We start from the raw sequence: 26262 nt of genomic DNA, 5'->3' as shown, positions 1-26262 counted from the left end.
TCTGGTCGAGATGAGGGCCTATTTGCCAGACCCGGTCACATTTGTTTGTTCATTTCACGCTCACTCCCTATGACACACTATGACATACTATGAGTCTATGACACGCACACACACACACACACACACACACACACACACACACACACACACGCATGCATGCACGCACGCAAACACAAGTTAATGCTTAGCATAGGTAGCTAACTCACCTGTAGAATAAAAACAAATCGACCAAGCAGTTTGTATGAAGATTAGTTAACTTCTCTTTGAAACTGTCACACACTTGTGACTGAGCAGTTTTTTCACTTCCTAACAACCCAGACTATACTCCACTCAACTTCCATGAGGTGTTTATTTCACTCTTTTTAATACCAAACATAAGAAGCTTGTGTCTGTCAGTCAGTGTCAGTTTGCAGCAGGTGTGTGTGGAGAGAGCCTGTTCAGGGAGTGTCTACCAATTCACTGGAGTGTCTACTTTTTAGGGCAGTGGTTTTCAACCCTTTTCATGTCAAGGTCCATTATTTATTCTGCATAATTTAAGCCACGGACCACCATTTGATGACATCTACTATAGCCTCTCAGACTCAAAATTCTTAGTCTTAATTTAAGCTGTGTTCAGACCTGAATAGGCCTATATACTGTATATTCGCCTCGGTTCGTCCCGTTTGTACCGCGCCAGGTCGCGCCGCGCCATTCCTGCAGTCCCCACGCTGTGTACGCATTTGCACATGTGCACATGCAGTAAGCAATAAAACGCATATATGCACATGGCCGTTTTTAGCCCAATTAAGGAACTACAAAACGAATGCTTGGAATGGATCCTGAATCATGAAAACCCCCTCGTTTGACACGTCACATGCTACTTAAAGCATAATGAAATTTAGAACATTTGCCTTTACCTTGTTTATGGTACCCCAACTTCAGCAGCTGTCAAAAATGCCCCTAAGGTGGTTGAATAGAAACCAATGTGGGATATGTTAGTAGACACCTTTACAAACACAATGGCGAAGAAAATTCTTGGTAAGAAATTATTCCCAGATTTGGCATTATTCTGATAATATTCCCTGACTATACTTTGTGATGAACCTTAAAGGAGAGCCATTTTTAATACATTTGGGGCATTTTTAACCACAAGCCTGAAGCAAATAAATATCTGATCTACAAGCTCACAACGTGTCCCCCCCGAATCTTTTCTTAATAATAGATAAACTATAAAACAAGTAAACAACTATTTCTCTTAGTTGTGAGGACCAGGGAAATGGTCTATTTCTCAAATTTTACTATACGTACTGGGATATTTGGTGTACACACATGCACGCACGCACGCACACACACACACAAACGCTTCTCTGTCTCTCTCCCTCTCTCTCCCTCTCTCTCCCTCTCCCCCCTCTCTCTCTCTCTCCCTCTCTCTCCTTCTCCCCCCTCTCCTTCTCCCCCCCCTCTCTCTCCGTCTCTCACAGCATGCATGCAATTGTCCAATCAGGGTGAGTCGATGTTTTCCAAGGGCTGCCAATCAGCCCTTGGCAAGAGAAAGAAAGAAGTGTGTCACATAATGAAACCAAACTGCTAAATATGTATGAGTGTACTCTCTCTTTACTCCATCAGGGATAAAGAGGCAGTGTAAACGTGCAGGCATACTGAAGCAGACTATAGCTGAGCACATTTCACACATCAACGGCGTAGCGTGGCATCGTGCTCTTCTTCTTCACTTATCTGTTATTCTACGATTTTTGTAGTTTTTTTGTTTAGTTTTTTTTCGTAACTTGACCCATTAAGACCTGAGACCAGATTCTAGAACATGTGTTCTGAATCCTGACAAGTTTGCTTAAAACAAATCAGTGGTACTCAAACCATTTTCATGTGAAGGACCCCCCCCCCCCCCTGTATTTGGAGGGAGGGCGAGATCCATTGTATTTGACCATGGAATCCCCATCTCAAAATACTTCAAATGCTCTAATCTTAAAATAATAACCAGAAAATATTAAAATATTAACTGAAAATAGCTAAAAGCTGTGACGTACTGAGAGATTGTAGAAAGGCTATTTGTGCTGGCCAACATGCTTCTATAGAAGACCTGCTGGCTTCTATTGAATCCAAATGACTGAAGTCAGTCGTGGCGACTGAGAACTTTAATCCATGACACCATGTGGTTGTTATACAAAGAAATATGATCTGGTGACAGAAAGGTTAGCTGTTTCAATTTCTGGACTGGTTGGAAAGTCGCTTCCCTTACTCAATTTGATAGTTTTTTTAATGTTTTTTTTTGTGGCTTTCGCTTTTATTTTATGGAGGGATAGACAGTAGGCTGACAGGAAATGGGGAGAGAGATGGGGGGAAGACATGCAGTAAAGGCTGTCAGGATTGGGAGTTGAACCCTGCCAGACTGGATTACCAGCCAAGGTGCCTGGACCACTGAGCCATGGCCCAGGCCTCAATTTGATAGTTAAGAAGGAATATACGTATTTATATTTACTGGACAGGTGACTAATGTGAAGATGTGTCGGGAGTGAGAGTGTTGAAGAAAAATAGCCTTCTGTGCACGACAGAACACCATGAAACACATTGAGAGCAGTTTTACGTTATTGTTTCAGCACTATTAGTCCTATAGTTATTGGAAAATATAACCTCGAATCTGGGCCAAAGTTTAATGGTATGATAATGAAATGCGTGAGAGCTCTCATACAGAATGGAAAAAATCCGAACAATCAAACAGAGAATATTGGCAAGCATCAGTGTAGCAAGAATTCTGTGTTATCTCTGAAGTGAAACACAAATAGTGTTTGTTTTCCTTTGTGGTGCAGATATGGATTTGAATGCAAACACGATTTCTCGGGTTTCCCAGATGGATTGCTTTGAATTCCAAATGATAATGCGCTGGTGTAGGTGCCAGACATGATATCAGATAGGGAGCTGTTTAGCAAAGAGACTACGATTATGACAGTACACAGACTGCCACTCTTCTCACGCACTTTCTTTCCTCTTGCAATTTAGGTGCTTTCTCGAAAGCAATTTTCACAGTATTGCTCACTCAGGATGCATTCATTCTTCTTACTATGGAAAGTAGGCTTTGTGGATTAGAACAATCTAACAAACAGTTTTCCACTTACATGTGGAAAAATAAACATAGCGGACAAAAATAAACATTTGAGGAGCTGCAAACGTTGCTATTTTTGCCCCACCACAGAGATTCATGCCTTGCATCTGATACAACCGCTGGAAGAAAAGAAAAACTAACTTTTCAGTTGATCGGCGAAGCTCAAAAACATGTTGACATTTTGACAACCACGATTAGAAGGAGGTAGAGCAAGACAAGTGAAAGAGGAACAGGGAGGGGATTAGGAGAACACTGCTTCATATACATAGGCTGTCCTCCATATCTGGTGACAAGCAGGGAGGCTCCAGGTGTCTTGTAGATAGAAGGATGTGTGAATAGGGAACACCTTGTTGTGACGTCCGCAGAGTTTCGGTAACGCAATGCTCGTTGTCACCTACGAAATATTGTTCTGAAATGTTTTGTCACTTCACTGTGCTGACGGAGCATTGATCTCCTCTGCAACATGCTCCCTAGGGGGCATTATTCACTCAGCCGTGGCCTGCCTCATGAGAACATTGGAAAATGTGTTTAATCCCAATAATCTGTCAGGATTCTGTTCCTGTCAGGACTTCACTCAAGGATGGACCCAAATGTGGAACACCAAATACAGGAAACTTGTGATAGATTTTACTCTAAATACAGCCTATAACAAACAATACACAACATAAGTACGCACGCACGCACGCACGCACGCACGCACGCACGCACGCACACACACGCACACACACACACACACACACACATGAATATATAACAGAAAGATCTGAAACAACTCAGTGAAATCAAGGGTTGAGGGGCGAGGGGGGGGGGGGGGGGGGGGGGGGGGTGCAGGTTGGTAGAGGTGGCAGACCATGACAGTACCATAGTGAGATGTCCATCATTTGAAAGACATGTCACAACCCTTATTAAAACGACTGATTACAAACACTGTGTACCACGTATGTTGTGTGTGATACAATGGGTATATTATTAGTAACTTTGAACAAGATCACATGTGTCTTAAAGATGAAAAACACTTTCAAGCTCATTACGAGAGCGAGCTTATTAAAGCTTTCCATTTGAGCGTCATGCGGGGGTAGCAGGGTGCTATGGTAGATTCTAAAATAACAGAGAATAACAGATAAAAAAACGAATAAGATTCAAAAGAGCTTAATCTCATTACAATTGCAATATAACATACAAATCCTTGTTTGGGAATGGTTACAATATCACTGTTAATCTTGCGTAGTCAAATATAAGATCTGTCTCCTTTTTCTTTTTTTCTAAATATTTCAGTAAAGACGATGCATCATTACAGGAGAAAGACCCTTCCCAGGTTTTTGTTTTGTTTTGTTTTGTTTTAATTACAGAAATATGTGTAGCAGGATGTGGTGCATCACAAGTTACAACCAACATGCATGGGCCCTAATGCAAGGGTTTGAAATTCCGCAAATTGACACACAGAACGTATCCCCTTGTAATTCTCCGAATGGATTAGATACATTTTGATTGATTGAACATGTAGGACGCTCTCAAAGGGGTGCAATATGGAACGGTGGGTTTAATGCCGTCGTGTATGTACGCCTACCTAGTGCGGCACCATTTCATTGGGGCCTGTGCGGATTACTACTATTATGATGAATTCTCTGTGCTCTAAATGTGTGCTCTCCCCCTGGCAGCTGAACACAGTCATAAAAAAGGATAACCTATGGCCCCTGGGCAGAGTTTATTTCTTTTTCCATGGCAGAAAAGATTCTGTATTATTTGCTTAAATAATTGAAAAAAAAAATCAATTATATATTTGGCTCTCGTTTTCGTCTCTCTGCATGTGATAATCACATGCACTAAATCATTTCTGTTGCCATATATATTTTTGAATTCCTACGTTCTTTATTTTTTCTGTCTTTTTTTCCCTAAGTAGTCATGTTGTCTTTCAGCCTGCAGAACAGGACGTTCTTGGAGGCAATGAATGCCATGGCCTCCATCCATGCCCCCTTGGTTTGGTTTTATGCCGCTCAAAACATGATAGGTCCTGAGGCCAATATGACGCCATAATGGCCTTGGTATCCGTGCCACACTACTCCAGCTGATTTCCCCGTTTACTCTTCTGCCCGTGTCCTTGCAAAACCTGTTTTGTCTATTTTTGAGATGGTGAATAAAAATGTCAACAGCTATGGAAGTTATTAAACCAAGCAAATACTTAACTGCCCCTGACTGTGATTAATCCATGGATGAGCCTGTATAAACTTTTGACCCTGGGTTTGTACACATATTTGTCATATGTAAATACCAATACCAAACAAATCTGTTAAATTCAATCCTTTATTTCCATGGACTTTAAATCGTGTTATTTGATGGCCTTGCTTGCTACCCTGGCATTTGGCATTTGGGTGGGTAGACATTCACACAACTCTATGTTGGCTAAAGCAATGCATTATTAGTACAAGATGAAAAATCAATCCAAACATATATTCCGTTGATCCTTGAAGCACCAACCGTACCCCCCCCCCCCCCCCCCCCCCCCGCTTTGTATATTTATTTACCTTTTGTCGCCTTCAATCCAAGGTAAGACACACAGTAACAGTAGGAATCATGCATAACAATGAAGAAATAAGAGACGTCTGACTTATAAGCAGTATACCTCTCACAAAGCCCACGCAAGACAATTATAAGCCTTGCTGGCCTTTTGTTTCATTCATTGCCTTCATGGTCAGATTGTATAAAAGAACTGTGGAAATGTTAAGGTGTAGAGAGGAAGACCTAGCTGTCCTGACAGAATGCAAACCGTCACAGGTATTCAAACTATAATGGAGATCGATAGATCATAGGAGATCATAGGAGACGTAACGTAACGTAATCATAGTGATTGATTAGGATGTTATGGTAGTTGAGTTTAATCATTTGGAGAAATATAATGACTTCATCTTTAAGGACTTTAATTGCAGTGAGCAATAGGCATGTTGTGTGCTGTGTGTGCATGTCTTTCATTTGGTGTCTTAACTGTTCCATTCTGTCCATTATGTCTACTGCAGGTAAATCTGTAGCCTATGTTACAATTGCTATCAGGTGGAAACCTTGTATGTCCAAAACCTTTCCTTGTTTCCTTATTATTAAGAAAAAGGCATAGGCATACCTGGTGGTGGTCCATGCCCGACATGGTGTTGCCGCCTCCCGCCACCGCGCACTTCTTCTGCTGCGTAGGCACCACTCCTCTGCGGCGGCGTCTAGCAGCAGCGGTGGTCTCTTTCGACGGGGAATACATTGCTAATGCTATCCGTCGAAATAGCATTAGTTAGCTAATGGTGCGTACTGGCTTCGGTGGCCGCGTAACGCGAAGAAAGTGAACCTAGCTACTGACGTCGAAGGCCACGTAGCCCAGTGAATGCTAAGCTAACGAGTCACAGGCTTCGGTAGCCCCGTAATGAGCTAGATAGCTTATCAATAAAAGGTAGAACCCTCGCAGTAGCTAACCGCTCGAGCGGTGCTAAGTTAAAGCTAAGGCTAATCCTTTGTTCTCTTGGTGGTTTTCCGAAGGTTCGTAGTAACGAGGCTTACTGAAACCGTAGAAGCTTTATTTCTGCAGAGTTACTTGAAACAATGTTTTCTGTTGAAAATAAGTCAAAACTATATCGGGAACCTCACGGTACTCAAGACGCACTCTATAACCCTAAACACTTGACGTAACAGAAGTCCTGACCTTCTAGCTCGGCAGATGGAAAGCGAATAAAGACATGTTGACGTATATGCGCTCACTACATGCTCTTCGAGCAGAGCGTGTGACGTCATCGCTCTTAAACCCACAGTACATTTTTTGGATTAAATGTATTGTGGGAGTTAATTAATGAAGTTTCTGCCCTTGGCATTGCGCAAGGAAACATCCCATAGAGTGAAGTATTTCGTGAACGAATACTTAACAAAACTATTGTCGCAACTTTTGTGCAACACTCCTGTATGATGCAAAATAGAATCTTGGAGATACAAGGTTTCTGCCCGGGAGCCCAACAGCAAACGTGTGCATGTGTGTGTGTGTGTGTGTGTGTGTGTGTGTGTGTGTGTGTGTGTGTGTGTGTGTGTGTGTGTGTGTGTGTACGTGCTTGCTCTGCTACTACTATTCAGTCCTACAGCAGGTGTGTGTGTGGGCCGTGCTCCTCTGGCCCTGTCTGCTCGGCTCCGGCGTCCCGGCAGACTGCAAAGGCGAGCAGGGCAGCTTGGCCCGGTGCCCCTCCCTCATCTCCCAGGAGAAACTCCTGGACCGAGTCATCCAGCACGCCGAGATCATCTACCGCGTGTCAGAGGAATCCTGCTCTCTGTTTGTGAGTGTCATCCAAACATCACCCCCACCCCAGAGTGACTTGACTCCCCTAACCCCTTGCAGTTGACTCTACTGCATATAATAATGAATTGCATTTTTATGGCGCTTTTCTATGCACTACGTGCCTACTCAAAGCGCTTACAATGGTTAATTCATTCATACATTGGGAGGTGAAGCGGCGAACAGTCAACGCCAGCGTCCTCACTTCCCACATTCACACACCAATGGTGGCAAGCTCACACCGACCAACTCATTGGAGGCAATTTAGGGTTCAGTGTCTTGCCCAAGGACACTTCGACATGTGGACAGGAGGAGCCGGGATTCGAACCGCCGACCCATGGATCATTGGACAACCTGCTCTACCTCCTGAGACACAGCCGCCGCATGGCATGATCCATGAAAAGTGCACGTTATACAATCATACAGGTAGGTGGGCCTTCAGGGAGAAACAAGATAACCATTTTTCTCGCCTATTTTAGCTGCGTATTAGTATGAAACGGCTTTCAAATTCGCGCCTGGAAAGATGAGGATTCACCTCAAACGCAATCTAAATTTGTAAAGATCCACAAGCTACGGGTGGTAGTGGTGTGCGTGCGTGCGTGTGTGTGGGGGGGGGGGGTTGGGGGCAGGGGGGATATTTTTATCTAATGCCACAGGCCCAGGGCATGAGGGATGGTCTGTTTTTATAAAATGTGAAATCAGCAGTTGAGAAAGCGATGCCGTAAAAAGAGTCGGCCCCCGAGGCAACGGTTGTACTGACAGCAGTGCACAATTTTTTTTTTTATACTTGATTCTGGTGAAACTGTCTAATATGTATTATCACATTTTTTATTATATGGGGCTAATAATATGAGTTGCCTCTATGAATCAGTTTGACTAATAATCCGATGAGCTCGCATATTCCGTGGTGTTCAGCTAAATGTTTTAGAATACGCCGATGCCAAAAAGGGAACAAGCGAGCAGGAATCAAGAGCACAGAGAGGCAGTATTCTATATCCTTGCTAATGAGTCACATATGCTGCCTACATTGTATCTCCATGTTTGATCTTTTCATGATTTTTTTTCTCTCTATAAATGAGTGCACTGTCTCATACTTTCTCACATGACAGTGTTGCGCAAAAGTAACGAAAATAGCCTACTTCTTCTCATCTACAAGCGTACAGCGCATCGTCGTGAGCCTGTAGAATCTACGGGCTATTTTAGACAAACAAGTTGAATTTTTGAAAATGTTCGCGTTTAATGAATGACATGCCCAAAATAGCGACACCAGGTAGCCCATATGTGACCTCAGTCCCTACGCTCATTCTGTAGCTCCGAGATGAGGTCCCACCGAGTTACCATTAAATCCACTGCGATTCTGAACCGGCGCATGGTTTCCACTAGGAACGTCCGATAATGAGCTAAACTAATTTGACTTTAGTTCCGGACAAGAAAATACAAGTTACGGGTTGAAGCGAGCGTTTAAATCGCTTCTTTAGTCACCCGCTTCCATGTTGTTTTTCCCAGCTTTTCAAGGAAGTTGTGCACATTTGTCCCCTGGTCAAATGTCGACTGAACTGAAGTCAGTTGGAAAAAAAAAAAAAAATAGATTCTAAAATCTAATTCCACACTTCCATGATTTGAAACAATATAATAATTAAAAACAAAATGTAGGACACAAAAAATAAAGGAACCCATAATGATTCACACAACTGTTTCCGCCCGTCAGTGACGATATTATGATCCTCATCAAACTACAGATTGTGCTGCCGTCGTGCTAAAAGAACCATGCATGTTAGCTCTTTGTCAGACAGCACACCCGACCACAGGGAACCCACAGCGTGTCAGATACAGAACCTTCTGTCACTCATTTGCACTCGAATCCTGACATGATCGGAGTTCTCACCGACGGGCTTAGCCTGTAAAGTAATCTTACCATCTCTCCTGGGAAGAAAGAAATTATTTATTCAAGAAACAGATGACAATGGAATTTGCGTTACGAGCGCGATAATAGATAGACATCACTATGCTATGCATAGCACTGCATGGAAGACCCTGCATGGTTTAGCATCTGCCTGTGTCGAGTCTCTCCCGTCTCACTCGGCGTGTGGAGATCCAACGTGGCCCTTGAAAGGATCGAGGCTTGTTACTGAGGAGAGAGTCACTGTGGGAGTCCTAACAGATGATGAACAAAAAGTACCACAAACTGCCAAGCGTGCATGGTAGCTTACTGACAGACAGACATGCAGCTCTCAAGTGGCCATGGTTTTCACAGTACAAGTTGTGGTTTTTCCTGACATGTACTTTGGCTTATTTGGCATGCATGATGCATGTGCTTGCTTGCGTGTGTGTGTGTGTGTGTGTGTAGGAGGAGTTCTTTGTCCCATTCCCCATGCGAGCCCAGAGGAACCAGGCTGCTTATGTGTGCGTCATTAAAGCCCTCCCCGTCCCCATCTCCAAGAATGAAATCCAGCAGATCTCTGTAAGAAAATGGCACACTCACACACGCGCACATACACGCGCACACACGCACGCACACATCGCACGCACGCACACACACACAGTCACACACACAGACACATACTGAACACACACAAGCACTCACGTATACACATGCATGTACTCATATGATCATATATAGCCTATATAAAAGCCCAGACAGCGACAGGGAGAAAACTGTGTGTGTGTTTGTGTGTGTGTGCGTGTGTGTGTGTGTGTGTGCGTGTGCGTGTGCGTGCGTGCGTGCGTGCGTGCATGCGTGCACACAATTAAGTGTACATTAATTTTGTTTGTATGCATTTCTCTGCCCACAAGTCACCATGCAGCAGCGCAGGTGCTAAGTGCCCGAGCTTTGTTGTTGCAATAATGGTCACTAAGTGTATAAGTGAGGCTTCCTGCCTCCAAGTCCCATCCCTGCAGCTAGAATGGCGGATGGTTTATGCCAATTACACTAAAAAGGTCTCTTGAATCTCATGAATACATATGTGAACTGTGCAATTTATTATATTTTTAAGCGTTGGCCTCGGTCTGTGCTGGGTCAGGTTTGGCCCCTGTCCAGTGGGGATATACCCTGTTACAGGCTAAAAGGTTAGCCTGATCAGCAAACTGGAAACTACACACAGCACTTAAAGGCCAAAGGAAGATGATTTGGCTGATGTGAACTATAATTTAGATAATGAGAAGTTATATAATTATAACCCTTCGACTCACAAATGCCAAATGTAATGGCAGAGGCAATTACTTGAAGACCTCCCGTTTTAGCAATCTTGAAACTCGCACTATAAATGAGGAACTTTGCAATCAAATATACTACATGTTCGTTCCTTATAACTTTGACTCGGCAGTATATTTTATCACCTTGATGAAATTATTGCCTATACTGTATTTTTTTGTGATCCTGCAGTCATTTTTATGATGGTGATTGGTACTGTACTTGCTCTCTATTCTGCACTGCTTAGGAACATTTAAGCACATCTGCAGACTTTGCTCACCGAACGTGGCAGTTGAAACACTGTCTGTAAATATAATGTAATGCACGTATACGTTTCAGTCGTCTAATAGCTCCCCGTATCCGTGTCACTTCTACTCACGTTACTAATAATGAGAAGATGCCCGCTCAATAACCCTGGAAGATGTAAATGCTTTTACCCACTCTCCATTCCTGCTACAGAAAGGCTTGCTTTATACATGTACAGTAGGCATACATTAAAAATTGCTTGGGGGGATAGTTACATCTATATGTAGCTCCCAACGCGTCGCGTTGTGAGCTTGTCGATCAGCCATCAGAAGTGTAAAATCAGCCATTACGACGGCATCAAGGCCCGCCAAAATACATTTTAGTCAACTAAATCAACTGTAGATTTAGTCGAAATAAAATCGTATGATATTTAGTCGACTAAAACATTCCAGGTGAAAAAAATAAAAACTATTCAAAAGACTATGACTAAAACTAAAATCAAAATGTGCTGGTAAAAACAACGCTGGTTCTCTGTGCAGGACAAATGGCTGCTCCACTCGGTGCTGATGCTGGTCCAGGCGTGGATCGAGCCGCTGGCGTACCTGCAGACCACCCTGGATCGCTATGACGACGCCCCAGACTTGCTGCTCAACAAGACCAAGTGGATGTCGGAGAAGCTCGTCAGTCTGGAGCGAGGCGTGGCGGTCCTGATCCGCAAGGTAAAAGGTTCTGGAGGAACCAGGGCGTGCAGGCGGTCCTGATCCGCAAGGTAAAAGGTTCTGGAGGAACCAGGGTGTGCAGGCGGTCCTGATCCGCATGGTAAAAGGTTCTGGAGGAACCAGGGCATGGCGGTCCTGATCCACAAGGTAAAAGGTTCTGGAGGAACCAGGGCGTGGAGCGGTCCTGATCCGCAAGGTAAAAGGTTCTGGAGGAACCAGGGCGTGGAGTGGTCCTGATCCGCAAGGTAAAAGGTTCTGGAGTAACCAGGGCGTGCATGGCGGTCCTGATCCGCAAGGTAAAAGGTTCTGGAGGAACCAGGGCGTGGCGGTCCTGATCCGCAAGGTATAAGGTTCCAAGGTCTCAAGTCAGTCCTGTAGAGCAGTGGTTCTCAAACCTTGCTTTTCATGTCAAGGACCTCCAAGTTGACACTAATTAGCCCACAGACCTTAGAGTATATATTAATAGAGACGGCACCGGATTTCTCCTCCCATCCACTTGCATTGAGTTTCTCAAAAGCGCATAAGGCGATTTCACTCCTCCTTCCGGGTAGGAACAGAGTGCATTCTGAGATGGATTGCCCCAATAACATGAACGCGCTGGCCGTTGACTATCATTGCGCCATTTGCGGACGTTCATGTATGAAACATAGCGCTCATGGGCCCAATAACAGAACGTGCGAAATTATATTAAACGGACCAGCGCTGGCTCGAGCTGCAATACCAAATTCTGCCACTATGTCCATTTCGCCTCAGGGTTTCCTCCCGGTGCCGTCTCTATTAATATATACTCTATGCCACAGACCCCCATTTGAAGAGATATGCCAGGGACCCCCATGTGAGAAGATTTTTACAGGTCTAGCTGACAGCAGTGATTCTCAACCTGTTTAATTTCAAGGACCCCCCCCCCCCCCCCCCGTTTGACATGCATTAGGACCCCCATGTAATGGCATTTCTCTCTGAGACCCCAATTTATATTGTAAAATCAATGTTAATTTAACTCTGAGAGTGTACAAATGGAACCAAATGGACCCGTTATCATTGAACATTGGCATTTGCTTTCTTGGGAATGTTTTTTGGAAATGTTTGGAAATAGTAATAATTAAAAACTAAATGTGGGAAACAAAAAAAATCCACGACCCAACCTTGGGTCCCGATCCACTGTTTGGGAAACAGTGGATCATCATGTCCTCTAATCTTGGTTTACAGGAAATATATAATTGAGAATCGTGTTTTGGGGGATTTTTTTATTTTATTTTATATTTTATGCCAGGGACTCAGTGGGGAATTAATTACTAAACGAATTAATTCTTCTCTCTAATCGAGTAAATTGACCCGAGTCTGATTAACCACATATAAGACCTATTTTATGAAAATGTTTGGACAATAATTGCCTTCCATGGAACATTGATGCTGCTGCATTTCTTTAAAAGAAAAATCACACCCGTGTGAAGTGAGGGCCGCTCTTATCGTACATCATCATGACGTAAATCTGCCTATATTTTCTCAGACACTACAGTATATGACGTAAAATTCTCCATTCGTTGTCAATGGCAATTTAATGTTTGTGTAAGACGAAAACCTACACAGGATGCACAATCAATTTTATTACTAGCTTGACTAACTGTTGCAACCCTATAGTGAATATCTAATTTTGGATGGCTGTAAAGCTTTGAGAAACTAAGCTCAGAGGCACCGTCATTAATTAGCCAAACGTGCTCTACTACCATCCATGTGTGTGTACGTATATATATAGATGCTGGATGAGGACACCTTGACCATGAGCTCCAACCTGCGCAGCATAGCTCAGCTTGACCTGCAGCCAGACATGCTGGAGTCTGTCCTCAGGGACTACGCCTCGCTCAGCTGCTTCAAGAAGGACGCGCACAAGCTGGAAACCTTCCTCAAGCTTCTGAAATGTCGGCAGACCGACAAGTACAACTGTGCTTTGTACTAGTAGTATAGAGAAGTCTTTAACGGAAACAGAACAGGGAGATGGAATGAGCAGTGCAGTTCTTTTTTTGCCGTTTTATTTTGTTGAATACTTTATTTTATTTTCACGCAGCATTTGGTTTTAGACTAATTTACTTGTTCGGTGACCCCAGACTGTTAGTGGAGATATATAACCATCGTGCCTTAGGCTCATTCGACCTTGCTTGCAGTACAGAACACTCTTTATCGATTGCTTTTTCAAACACCTTCACAACACTACCAAGTAGGTGTGATAGACCCCTGTTTCTACAGTATATACTGCATTTTACGCTTTCCTTAACTTGCTATTTTTATTTTTGAACCTGGCAATGGTAATCCGAGGCATACTCCCAAAGGATTATTTGCGCTATGTTGCTCTGTCAAAGAAAGAGATCTGCATATTCTCTCGCATTGATTTCCATTTTCTTTTGTTCTTAACTGGAGTTTGTATTTGCCTGCCAGTTCTCGCAGGGGTTTTTTGTATTATTCGTTTGGCCTCTGGAGGATTCAGCAAGAAGCCCCTTTTATCATAGAAGCTGGTTCCACCTCTGTATTAGTGAAATGAAACACTTTGTGTAGCCGATCGGAGTCAAACCGAGAGCACATTCCACTGGAAGTTATTCTGATAAAAACACGTGTGTGTGCATGCGTGCGTGCATGACCATGCGTGCACGGCAAACACATGTGATTGCTGTAGAGAGAGAGAAAGAACTGGATAATGGCTGTGGTAACCTTTTAGTATTTCAGATGTATGATTACACCCATGCTGGAAATATGGCTCATGCAGAGATATGAAAAAAATCTTAAATTTGGAAGAATAATGAATTAAGCGGTGCTTTTTTCCCACCACAATAATTACAGACATTTCCAACAGAACAGAAAAGCGTCCTGAAACAGTATCAACCACTTTTAACGTAATAAACAAGTTTTAAACCCTGACTTGTTGTTCTACTCTAATAGGCTTTGGCTTTTTAATGAGACAGACATTAATGATACATTATTATTCTCTCTCTCTCTCTCTCTCTCTAAAAGCAAGACACTTAAAATTAACCTTTGATTGACTGATAAACTAAATTGACACAAGGAATTTGTGTCCCAGCAGATTAGAGAGTGTAAATGAACAAATGTTCTTCTGTTATTCATTACGATGCCAGAATAGCAACACTGTTCATGTGGTTGAGTGGTTAATAATATTCTGTTTATTTTGTGTGCCCAGAATGCTGAACGGATTACAGTATATTTGCCTCTTCAAATCCTAAGAATCTATGACTGCTTGATCTACCATTATTGGTTTCATATCTTGATCAGTCTGGGCCCAAATGAACCCACAGTCCTTTTGAACACTGAGGATTCTGTTGTGTTGGTCTTCAGAATTGAATATGCTGTATTAAATAAGATGGCTTTGAAGTCTATGGCTGCTTGAATAAAGTAAGACATTGAAAAGAATAGGAAATGTTTGACTGTAATTTGTTGGATTGGTGCTACATTTATAATTATGTTGTGATTACGTGCGTGCGTGCGTGAGTGCGTGCGTGCGTGCATAGCTAATGCAATTTATTCTCTGTCTAGAACACTCAAAAGTGCAGTTAGCAACCTGTCCATCCCCATGGATGTGTAACAAAGATCCCATCCCCATAGATTCCGGAACATGGCCTCATTTTAACCATTCTAACCCCAAAACACAAGAGGGCAGTAGTGCTCTGTGCTCAAGGTCAACGTAATGGCTCCTACCTACATTGTTGCTGTGTTTATAGTCATCATGGTATCTTGCTACCCTTCACAGAGCCACGTTAATGTAAAATGCACCACAGTGCCGTTGTTCAGTGAAACCTTTTAAATTCAACTCAAACTATAGGCCTACATACTACTCATCATCACATGATGAGGGCACAAGCATTCTAAGTGTCCTCTCAATGAACTGTTTTTATACTGTTGATAATTATTGTTGAGCAGAGACTTGTACTCAAATGCACTCACCACTCACACTAAGGACAGATGAGGACACATGCTTGCACGTCAACCAGCAGGTCTCTTACTAAAAACAACCCATATGCCTACAGTATACTGCAAACGGATGCTGTGTGATAGGAGTGTGGAAACCTGCATAGAATACAGAATATTAGTTGTCACCACTTCCAGTAGAATAGAAATGGAATTGGCCGGCGTCATTGCTTTTGTCCTGTTCACATATCCTTCTGCCCACAGAGAGACAAGCCAAACAATGAAGCCAGTTTGCATCACACATATATACGCTGCTATATTTTTTTGTCCCTTCTGATCTAAAGTTTCCCTGAATTATCTTTTATCTGTCTTTTTTATTTTTTGTCAGTGTGCCTCCACTTTCCAATCGAGAACTGCACTCCAATCAGTGTTGCCAGATGGGAAATGTTAAAATACCGTACCGGAAGGCTTAAAAGTGTAGAATTTTAACAAAAACAATCATACACAGCCAAAAGCAGATGAGATAACTCACAGGTGTTAATGCAATTTCACAAAAATAGCCTATAGCCTATTGTAAGCAACAACCTTGTTTGACACCCATATTTAAAAAGAACGCGCTGTGTGGAAGCAGCCAACTTCCTGGACCCTACTCTGCAGCCGTGCACGCTCCGGCGTGGGCACGCACACCTCATGCACCAAGCATAATTAAGCAACGATGCAACCTTTAATGGGAACGGATTCTGATTCTGTAATGCCTACAGATCTATAGGATCATCATCATTCCTTTTCTCAATCCGTATTGTGAAAAACCAAACCGGATCCTGAATCAGCAGTCAGGCCAGGGAATTAGTACAGTCATGCATTTGGCTATTTTTTGGGCATTCCTTCCATCCAGGAGTTTTATGTTGTGTCTGACATCAGTGCATGTTGATCGTACGGCTTTGGGCACGCCACTGTTATTTCCTCAGTGACGGGGGCCCCTGGCCTGACCGACTGACCCACCCACCCGTTATGCCATTTTAATATAGGATTGATTGTACATCGTACAGTACGTATAGTGTAAAATGATCATACAAAAATTAATCAGTGTTAATGTATGACTTAATTTGTGACTCAAGAGTGTACAAATTTAAACATTTTGTACAATGTATGTTTTATACAGTATGTATGTATAGGTTATACTGTATATGTATGGATTTTACAGTGCTCTCACTGAGCAGCAGCCTCCTCCACCCCCACCCACCCTGTATCAGGAGATGTAAATCAGCCCGTGTGGTTGCTACGGTGAATCGGGTGTCAGTGCTGTGCGTGTGTGCGTGCGTGCATGTGTGCGTGCGCGCGTATGTGCGTCTGTGGGGGCAGGATGTGGTATTTGGGGCCTAGTGTCAGCAATGTCAGGTTGAGCTTCCTGTGGTCCTAATCATTTCAGCATGGCGGGCACTGAGCCGATCAGGTTGCCTCCGCTCCGCCCCGTTATGTTCTGCTCCGCGTGCGAGAGCCAACGGGGCGACCGAGCGGCCCCTCATTACCATCGCAACCCCCAGATAGAGCTTTACCTTACCCGACACTGACTCACCTCTAAACCACTCACCCTGCCTCCACCACCTCGCCCCCCAGGGGCTGAGGCCGCAAACATTAACCCAATACTCAAGACCTGAGACCAGATTCTACAAATCATGACAGTTTTCTGAAAAACCTATGTTTCTATATCAGTGGTACTCAAACTATTCAATGTCCCCCCAGAAGCAAAGATATGAGTTTGCTGTGAAATAATATATATTCAAAGATATGCACACGTTTTCACGATTTTTCAAAAATAGCAGATCTACAAGCACAGGTGCCACGCTATGAGCTTGTATTATTTCCAACAGCTAAAGTTTAAAATAATGGTTAAAGTGACACTCGGTGCCGTGCTATGAGCTTGAATATCTGCTATTTTTCGACAGCTAAAGTTTAAAATAATGGTTAAAGTGATTAAAAGCTAAGGTGACACAGATGCTGCGTTCCTAAAAGATCTGCTGTTAAGCGGCTATGCGGGATGATGGCAGGGAGGGAAAGACGGGAGGCCTCGTCAGAGGGAGGGAAAGAGCTACAGAGGGAGGGGGTAGTGGAGGTATGGTGGTTGGGGCGGGGCGGGAACCTGGATGATTTCACAGTCTAACTATTATAACCTGGGGTAAGGAAATCTAGACAGCTGGGATGCAGAAGTGGAACAGAGCAGGGTGGAGACTCGACTCGAGGTTGGGGATCAGGGGGGTGGCTAATAAAGGAGCCAAAAAGATTTGAGAGAAAATGGGTGGAATGGAGGAGGCAGAGAGATCAATGGTTTCGCCTTTTCCCTGGCCTCGATCTGCACGCTATGTGTTGTTCAGAACAGGGGTTCTCAACCTGCAGGCCATGACCCGCTCACTGGTGGAGAGAGAGCGAGTGCATTTTCCGCCAACGGCCTCTGACAGCTAAATAGCTGAGTGAGGCTATTAAAATAGCCAAAAGACCAGATTCCTCGACCTTATAAATCTTCACTGAAAAAGTGAGAACCAAGTATCCCAAAAACATAAAGATGAACTCTAGAGAAACATAGAGTATTGTAAAAGACCTGAAAGGATTTTGGACACAAGACACAAGTTCCTAAAGTATTTCTAAGTTTTCTTTAGTAAGTTTTCTTCAGATCCAGAGCGTGTACAAATGTAAAAGGATAGAGGAGAGAGAATTCTCCAAAGTGCTCTGAATGAATTGTCACATCATTTTGCACAAACATATATACTGAAAAATATGTCATAGATCAGGATTTAGCTGTCACATTTCAATAGGTTGAAAGGTGTAAGGTGTCATCCTGTAAGGTGTCATCGTGCTGTCATGGGCGTCCGATCGCCTGAATCGACTTTAATCACGTTCCGTGGTTAGGATTCTGTTGTTGACTCTTTATCTCAGGGGGTGAGAGAGTATGTTTATCCTCATCGTTAAGGGCAAAGTTGTTGTCGTGTTGTTTCGCATGTTTTTCCATTTAATCATATTTCCCTTTGGTACAATTGACAATCTGGAGTGGGTGACAGCTGATAGTGGAATTAATACACACGCAAATATTGATATGACATCACTGTGTGACAGGGCAGTCCTGTGCACCAGATACAAGAGACTTTGCAAGGTCTTTTTTAACATAGTAATAAGATGTGAACATAAAAAATGAAACAATAAATCATAATTAAGAAAATACCCATCAGCATCAGCCACGGAACACCCGCCGGCAGGCGGTAGTGTTTCTCGGCGGCATCAGTCCGACACTCTATACCCCACTCTTTCTCTGTGTGTCTAATAAACGTGAATGTATGTGCAATGCAGCCTGGTGTTGACATAATGATGTTCTCCGTGCCTGCGACTCGGCTGATCCTCACCCACCACCCCTTTGGTTTAGATGGAGACTCATAGGGACCATTCATTCAGATGGTCAACCACCACTGCATTATAGAACCTATATTTAATGAGAAGTGACGGAAGACGCAACAAAGGAGATGTGTGAGGGACAGAGACACTGCAGGCACAAAGACAGAGAAACAGACAGATGATGTGAGAAGGCGGTAATGGCTGCAAGTGGAGTTATAATGGAGTAACATTGGGGTTGGAAGTGGCTTAGATTACAGCAGAACACAGATGGCTTGAAGGCAGGTACAAATAGCTGGAGCAGCTAGCTAGGCTAGGCTGGCTAATATGAAACCATGTCTGCAAGCCCCCTACCCCTGACTGACTCGACTGGCTCCCACACGCTTGCTTTCATATCGTGGCTCAAAACACAGACAGCTTGGAAAGGGCTTGAAATGCACGCACGCACACACACAGTGGCACACATAGTGATGCACACACGCACGCATGCACGCACGCACGCACGCACGCAGTGTCGCACACACACACACACACACACACACACACACACACACACACACACACACACACACACACACACAATCGCTCTCAGACACTCAGACACAAAAGCTGCAGTCAGTGTAACATTTCTATGCCCTTTGCTTCCATTTTGACTGTGCCTTAATGACATCTAGGCTGTGGCAACAAATTGACATTTGAAGGGCTTGGGGCGTTTGTTTGTAGAGCGGGGTAGACAGGAGAGGGGGAGAGAGGGGAGGAGAGTGGTCTATGGCATGGTGGAGGTGTGTGTGTGGTGGGGGGGGGTGCTCTCTCACTACCTCAACTTTTGACAGCCTGAACTGCTGGGTTTTTGTTGTTGTCCCCCCTCCCCACAAAACCACTTCTATTGCACCACTGCAGGCCAGAGGGAATTTGTCTCTGCCGATGAAAGAATGACAGAGGGTTTCAAATGCACCCCCCACCTCCCTCACCCCCAACACCTCTAAGGCCCAGAGCTCAAGACCTTTTGGAGTTGCAGCATACCCGAGCTGTCAGTGAATGTGCATGTGCATGTGCATGTGCATGTGCATGTGCATGTGCATGTGCATGTGCATGTCTCTTATGCCATCATCGCGTTTGAACATTTAACAGGGGACCGGCAACCATGTTGGAACGGTCGAGAACCAAAAGTGACGAAAATAATGATAATCCGTGCTCCATTAGAATCCCATACTGGCCGCGATCTTTAATGTGGTTTATCTCGGAATTGACCCTCAGATTTAGTGACATGAGAAAAAGTATGAACTTAGGATGCCACTAAAAGGCTGCCGCAAAGCTCCGGTTAGCATGTTGTGATCTGGTATGCTAGTCGATCACCCGATGTAGCTACGGACAGGTTGCGCTCTTACTTCCGGATGTAAAATGGCCGGTCAAGGACCCGCAAAATTATGTCATTTTGTAGTTTTTGCCTGGAAAGGTCTACTGAGGTGCCCGAAAACAACATGCCAGCACGAAAAGTACAGATGTGCCGTGTGAGAACTTCACATGTCCTGCCATTGGTAACACTTGATTAATCTGTATCCTGACTGCGTTCTCTATCCTGACTGGATAAAATTGGTATCCCGACCTTAACATTCATTTTTTGATGAATTGAACATGGTGGACCCTCTTGTAAACAAGTGTAATGCTTAATTGGGTCGTCCACTCACAGTTAACAGTCTTTGTATTGAGTTTGTGCTTGAAATGTACTGTAATTCTGCAAACTGTTAATAAATATTTCAATCAATCAATCAAATTCAGTAGATTGTCAGTGCATTGTCAGGAACAGAACATAATCAGTGAGAAAGGGGGCGGGCATTTCCAAGGTGTTATAATTCTATTCAGATGCCCTGAATAAATAGAGTTCCTCTGCTACACTCTGCGAGCAAGCAAGTCCTTCCCCAGTGTTTCTATTGTGAGTGAATCATCTGCTCCAGGTTCATTCGTCTGTGTGCTATACCTCCTCCTCCAGGGGCTTCCCTCCAAGGTTATATGCAGAGACGTGTCACCGGAGTCGGGGTCAAGGGGTCAACGTGGGAGCCGGGCCCCTTTCTAACTGTTCCAATGTGTTGGGAGAGATGTCACACAGAGACCGTTGTAACAGGAAGATAATGTTTCATTGTTGCTAATGTAATGGTGGCGGCAGGCAGGCATGTGAGTTATAGGGTAAGTGATATTATTTATTTTGGTTAAAACAAAAGGTTTTTGGTTAAAAGGTTAAATCACTATATTCTAATATTGGTCTGAATATAAGACTACGTTTTTTTTTCTCCAATGGAAATATTCTAAAAAAACAGGGTCGTATTGTAATCGGGTCTAGCCTATTTGACATTCAATGTTATTTTCCCACGAATTAGTCTTGAAAAATAGGGGTCATCTTATAATCAAAGTGGTCTTATATTCGGGACAATACGGTAATAATTGCTATAGAGTGTTTGTTCAGTAACGGGGGTCTCTCTCTCCTAATTTCAGGTAGGTGACAAAATTTCAGCCAATCAGGAGAGATTTATCAGCTTAATTTTGATAGTGTTCCAGTTCTAATTTTGTCTCATTTCTTTGTGTCACCACTTACAATTACACTTGTTTAATCTGTATCCTGTCTGCGTTCTCTATCCTGACTGGATCAAATTGGTATCCCGACCTGAAAATTCATTTTCGGTTTAATAAAAAGCTGGAGAGACATGGAGACTCCTGTTACTGCAAATAAACACTCTATAGCAATGAGCACTATCACAATATAGAGCACTTATTTTAACCAAAGAAAATCACTTACCCTACCTTTAAGTATGAAGAAAGTGGAAATTGGGAAACGCCAGGACCCAAAAAGTGTCGTCCATTTGTAACTCTGATAGTGTACAAGAGTTACGGGTCACTTGGTTACATTTTGTACACACTCAAAGTGAAATGAACACTGAGCACTGTTTTACTGCACTGTAACTGACCTCACCCCACTATACGTGTAGGTCATACAGGTGTTGTGATCTTGCAGACAGGCTATTTTTGGAAAAGAGATTTGGTGTAGACTGAAAAAAGTGGTCCAGAGACAACTTGGGTCCAGTTTACTAAGTCTAGAGGGATTAAGTGGTTACAACCTGTTTTATAGTATGCATATAAGCTGTTTGAACTTGTAAGATGGGTGTTATTGATCACCAAAAAGAGGGAACAGCTTGTGTCCCTATTTCAAGGGACAGTTGGAAACCCTATAGCCCCGGTCAACAAAGTATGTACATATAGAGCCTCTGCCTGAAGACCAAAAGCCAAATATCTCCCCCAACCAAGGGGGAATTCCCCTCTAGGCTAGTGGTTAAGATGTTGGCTTTTCCGCGCGGGAGACCGGGGTTCGAATCATGGGCGTTGCATATAGGCTATAACATGAATTTTAAAACAGTTTTTAATATTTAATATCATATTGTCTATGTCCCTCAAACGTATTTCTAATAGTTTGAACTTTGAGCCTCAATCACCACTCTGATATATTTCTTTTTTGCTTCTGAAGATGTTTTAGCTGCAGTACCACAATGTCCTGAGGTGGTGGGGGTGCTGATATGCAACTTATTTATTATTTGAGTCATTATAATACTGATGCTATAAACACAGGCTTGTTTCCATTCCATGCCAGCTTGGAAAATCAACAATGGCGGACATTGTAAACAAAGTGGAAATGCTAATTTGGAAACTGAAGACTGAAGAGAGGGAGGAATTATACAAAGTAGGCTGACATTGATGACATCACAAATACAACCAAATCAGTTGTTAATTTCCATAAAAGCCCCTATATGATGAGAAATCCTGATTGTTCAAGATTGCAAATTTGTGGGGATAGAAAATACACAGGGGAGCTAAAAAAACACCAACAATATTGAAAAAGTTGAATTTTATGTTATAGGTCCTTTAATGTAATACTGTTGTCTCCGACAGCTACAGTACCAACGGTAGTTCTATTACGTAACGTAGCATGTGGTACTAGGCACACCCAAAAGGGGACAGATACCTCAACATGACGCTTTCCCTTAATAGCAGTTTGGGCTTGTTTTGGTGCTGACCAAACAAGCTCTACGGGGCATTCCTACCTGTTTTTGTGGCGGAAAAGCACTGTGAACGGTAGGATTTACGGCACTAGGAAATGAGGCAATTACCCAGGAGGCCTCAGGGAAGCGGGCTAACGGGCTCTGAACTCAGCAGGGAATGGACCATCAATCGTTCCCCCCCAACGCGACGTCCTCCACTGTTCCACGGCACCACTGTTGTCCCGTAGCGTAAAGCATTCCTACGCTGTGAGGAAAAAGGCTAAATTGGAGAAAAATGTTGTAAATATAAAGTCTTTGGTTGAAGTGTTAAAATGTTCCTGTATTAACCCTGGCATTGTCACAACTTCCTGTCCCGAATCAAAAATGTACCCTTTCCCCCGAAAATGTCCTCATTTCTCTACTGGTAATTGATTGTTACTTGTCTTGCTTTCACGGCATGGCCTACAGCTGTCTACAGAAGAGGGTCTGTCTGTGTTTCTCCGTCTGTGTTTTCAAGAAGCTGCGCAGATAAATGTAGGCCAACTTTCCACATTTATTTCGCTTTATATTTTTTGGAATATCAAACTAAAATGCCCTAATTCTGACGTCTTCAATAATGCCAGAATAAATAATAAAAGCAGAATGCGTGTGCAGCCTACATTGTAAGTGTAACACAATGCCTCGCTACAAGTCGATTAATCATGCAACGTGCAGAAAACTAGATGTAGAAAGAAAACAAATAGGCTTGCATGACATTACAACCTGAAGCCTCCATATTTCAGCAAGACTGCATCATCATCAATATGATGTCAGAGAATCCACATGGTTAAAACATCAAGATTTCTTTATTGCTACCCTTGTGTATAAGAGTACAATTATTTTGTCCTTTTGCCTATAAACAGCGATAGTTTAATGTTTTTGTTGTCCGAACAAGCATTAAAAATGCCATTGACAATGAATGGAGAATTTATGTGTCTGAGCAACATACCGGTATGTATGTCGGTGCCCTTGGCCAATAAGGGACCACCATTCTTGATGATGATGTACGATGATGTACGATGATTAGAGCGCCCCTCACTTCACACGGGTGTGATTTTTAGTTTTTTAATCTTTAGGATTTGCTGTTTTTCATGCAGTGTGGTGAGTTGTGATCAGATTTGGCATATAGAGAGAAAAAAGAAGAGGGCCTACTATAGTCTCCTGCGGGAGTATAAAGGATATAAGTGTTAAGCATAGCGCTTTTAAGTACAAGTAAGACGCGCAAACGCGGGAAGCGAACGCAGCTCGTAAATTGCAAAAACAACAATTAGAATAAATTACGTAATTTTTTAAGGTTTTTTTTAAGTTAACTTTTTTTTTAAGTTTTTCCTTTTAAAGTTTTTCCTTTTAAAGTTTTTCCTTTTTGATTTTTTTTTTTAAGTTAAGTTTTTTTTAAGTTAAGTTTTTTTTTAAGTTAAGTTTTTTTAAGTTAAGTTTTGTGTGTGTGTGCGTGCGTGCGTGCGTGTGTGTGTGTGTGTGCGTGCATGTGTGTTTTTGTGTGTGATACAGCTGTGCCCTCTGGTGGTGGGCGGGTGGTGTTACAGCGTGACACCACCCGCGTGACACCACATCACTGCGTTCGCAATCACTGCGTTCGCAATCATTCTGTATTATTAACTATTAACTACAATGTACAACTCTGGGTCTGAACACTAGACAATATAAAACTGATTGATGTATTTTAATGTGGTAAATGGTGCATGTTGTGGTCAACATATATATATTTTTAAAGTGATTAGAATGTAATAATACTCTAGGCCATGGTGCCTATATGATGAACCCCGGCGTCCTTATTCTGGGGGTGAACATTCGTCAGTGTACGTCTGGTATAAAGGCTTGACAATCAACCAAAGTAGGTTGATTTAAAAGTGTGCTCAGGCTTCAACTACACGGAAGGTTAAATCAGTCAAATCTCACAGTTGCTGCTTTTAAAGCAAAGGAGATGCTGTCGTATCCACTCAGCCTTGCAGCGGATATAACGAAAAGGGTTGGGGGGGGAAGGAAAAAAGAAAAACAAAAGTGAGCACTGTATCTGAAACAACTGCTACGCATGCATGGAACAAGCACGCTCACTTAAGGAAAGAAAAACGAAGAGGGGCCAACAGATGCCAAAAGAAGCTGAGCTTAAATCAATGCAATTTCCTCCCTTCACGTCTATGGCCAGAAGGTCCTTGGAGTTTTCCAGCTCTTTTTCCTCCCTTCTCTTTCGGCTCCCTTATGTGAGTTATACTGTAAATTGTCATGCACGTGGAGGGCCTGAGGTAGAAGCAAGGTAAGCAGAGCGGTGTGGAGAGTATATACGTACATAATATATACTGCATGTCTGGCTGGCTACTTCTGCATGCCTGTGTTTTTCTTAGATTAGGACATCTAGGCATTCACTTCAGGAAGCAACCCTCCATAACTTCAAATATAATAATTTCCTTTTTGGAAACACGCTGGGGATTATCCCTGAGTATTTGGCTTTCATTTATCTGTTTTTTATTCCCCAAAAGAAAGGAAAGGATTGGAGAAAAAAAGCTCACGGATAGTAAGGAGCTATGGACCTCTGCCCGTGAGCCTAAATGAGTTTTGATAGGTGTTGTGAATTCAGCTTTGGCTGAAGGACAATGATTTGCTGATCTCTCTATAGCTCCAGCAGAGCAGCAGTCACTTGTATTTTTTGAGTGGTGTAAGGTGTAAACCACTCCTACAACTGGCTTTGTTAGTTTACGTGTCTGTCCGTACCATAAAAATGAGCATGGTTGCTATGGGTGTGATTTCATTACTTCAGACATTACGTCAGACAACAGCTGATCAGTCTATATAAGACCTTACACCACTCAGTTCACACGGGTGTGATTGTATTTTTAATTAACCACATGAACCCTAGCGTACCAATTCGGGGGCGAACATTCTGCAAAAAAAAGAAAAAGAAAAAAAAACAGATCTACCAAATCTAATTGTAAATTATTGGCTATTGTTGGTGAAGAGTTTTGCTGTAGATCAGTGGTTCCCAAAGTGTGGTGTCGGCCAAATACAGGACGTTGGGGGGGGGGGGGGGGGGGGGGTGCGTCAGCTAGGTCAAGAGAGGTAACAGGGGGTGCACGGCCAAAAAGGTTTGGGGACTGCTGCTGCAGATTAAAGATGAAAAAGGAGAGGCCTATAGCCATATACAGTAGCAGTAGACTGGAGGACTCTGCCAACAAAGTAGGCCAAGATTGAAAGCTTTGTCTTTAATGGAGAGAGAACTACTTTAGTGATGCATGCAGAGGAGCGCTCTTCACTTCAGGGGAAGCATGTGTGCTCATTTTTCTTTTTTTCATGTGTTGACAAAGCCCATTTACACACACATTCATATACACTAAGGTCGGAGGCAACCATGCAAGGCA

At 43.1% G+C, this 26262-nt stretch overlaps 1 protein-coding gene and 1 pseudogene across 2 annotated transcripts in view; one reads left to right on the top strand and one right to left on the bottom strand.

Annotated features, from left to right (window-relative positions):
• Positions 1–6335, bottom strand: part of LOC306932169 (kelch domain-containing protein 3-like) — a 29025-nt pseudogene extending 22690 nt beyond the window's left edge. The window contains exon 1 of the transcript in view: positions 6207–6335. The product of the transcript in view is annotated as a kelch domain-containing protein 3-like (transcript). The remainder of the gene's footprint in view (positions 1–6206) is intronic.
• Positions 6336–6372: 37 nt separating this feature from the next.
• On the top strand, positions 6373–13494 carry smtla (somatolactin alpha; the record flags this gene model as incomplete). Its single annotated transcript, XM_079513868.1, has 5 exons — positions 6373–6399; positions 7198–7386; positions 9733–9846; positions 11361–11540; positions 13294–13494. The coding sequence occupies 5 exons, from the start codon at positions 6373–6375 to the stop codon at positions 13492–13494; spliced, it is 711 nt and encodes a 236-aa protein (XP_079369994.1).
• Between the last annotated feature and the right edge of the window lie 12768 nt (positions 13495–26262).

The sequence above is a fragment of the Electrona antarctica genome, assembly GCF_951216825.1.
Source record: "Electrona antarctica genome assembly, chromosome: 11".
Classification (NCBI taxonomy): Eukaryota; Metazoa; Chordata; class Actinopteri; order Myctophiformes; family Myctophidae; genus Electrona; species Electrona antarctica.
The sequence above is the reverse complement of the archived record's forward strand: the minus strand, read 5'-3'. Positions and strand labels throughout refer to the sequence as shown.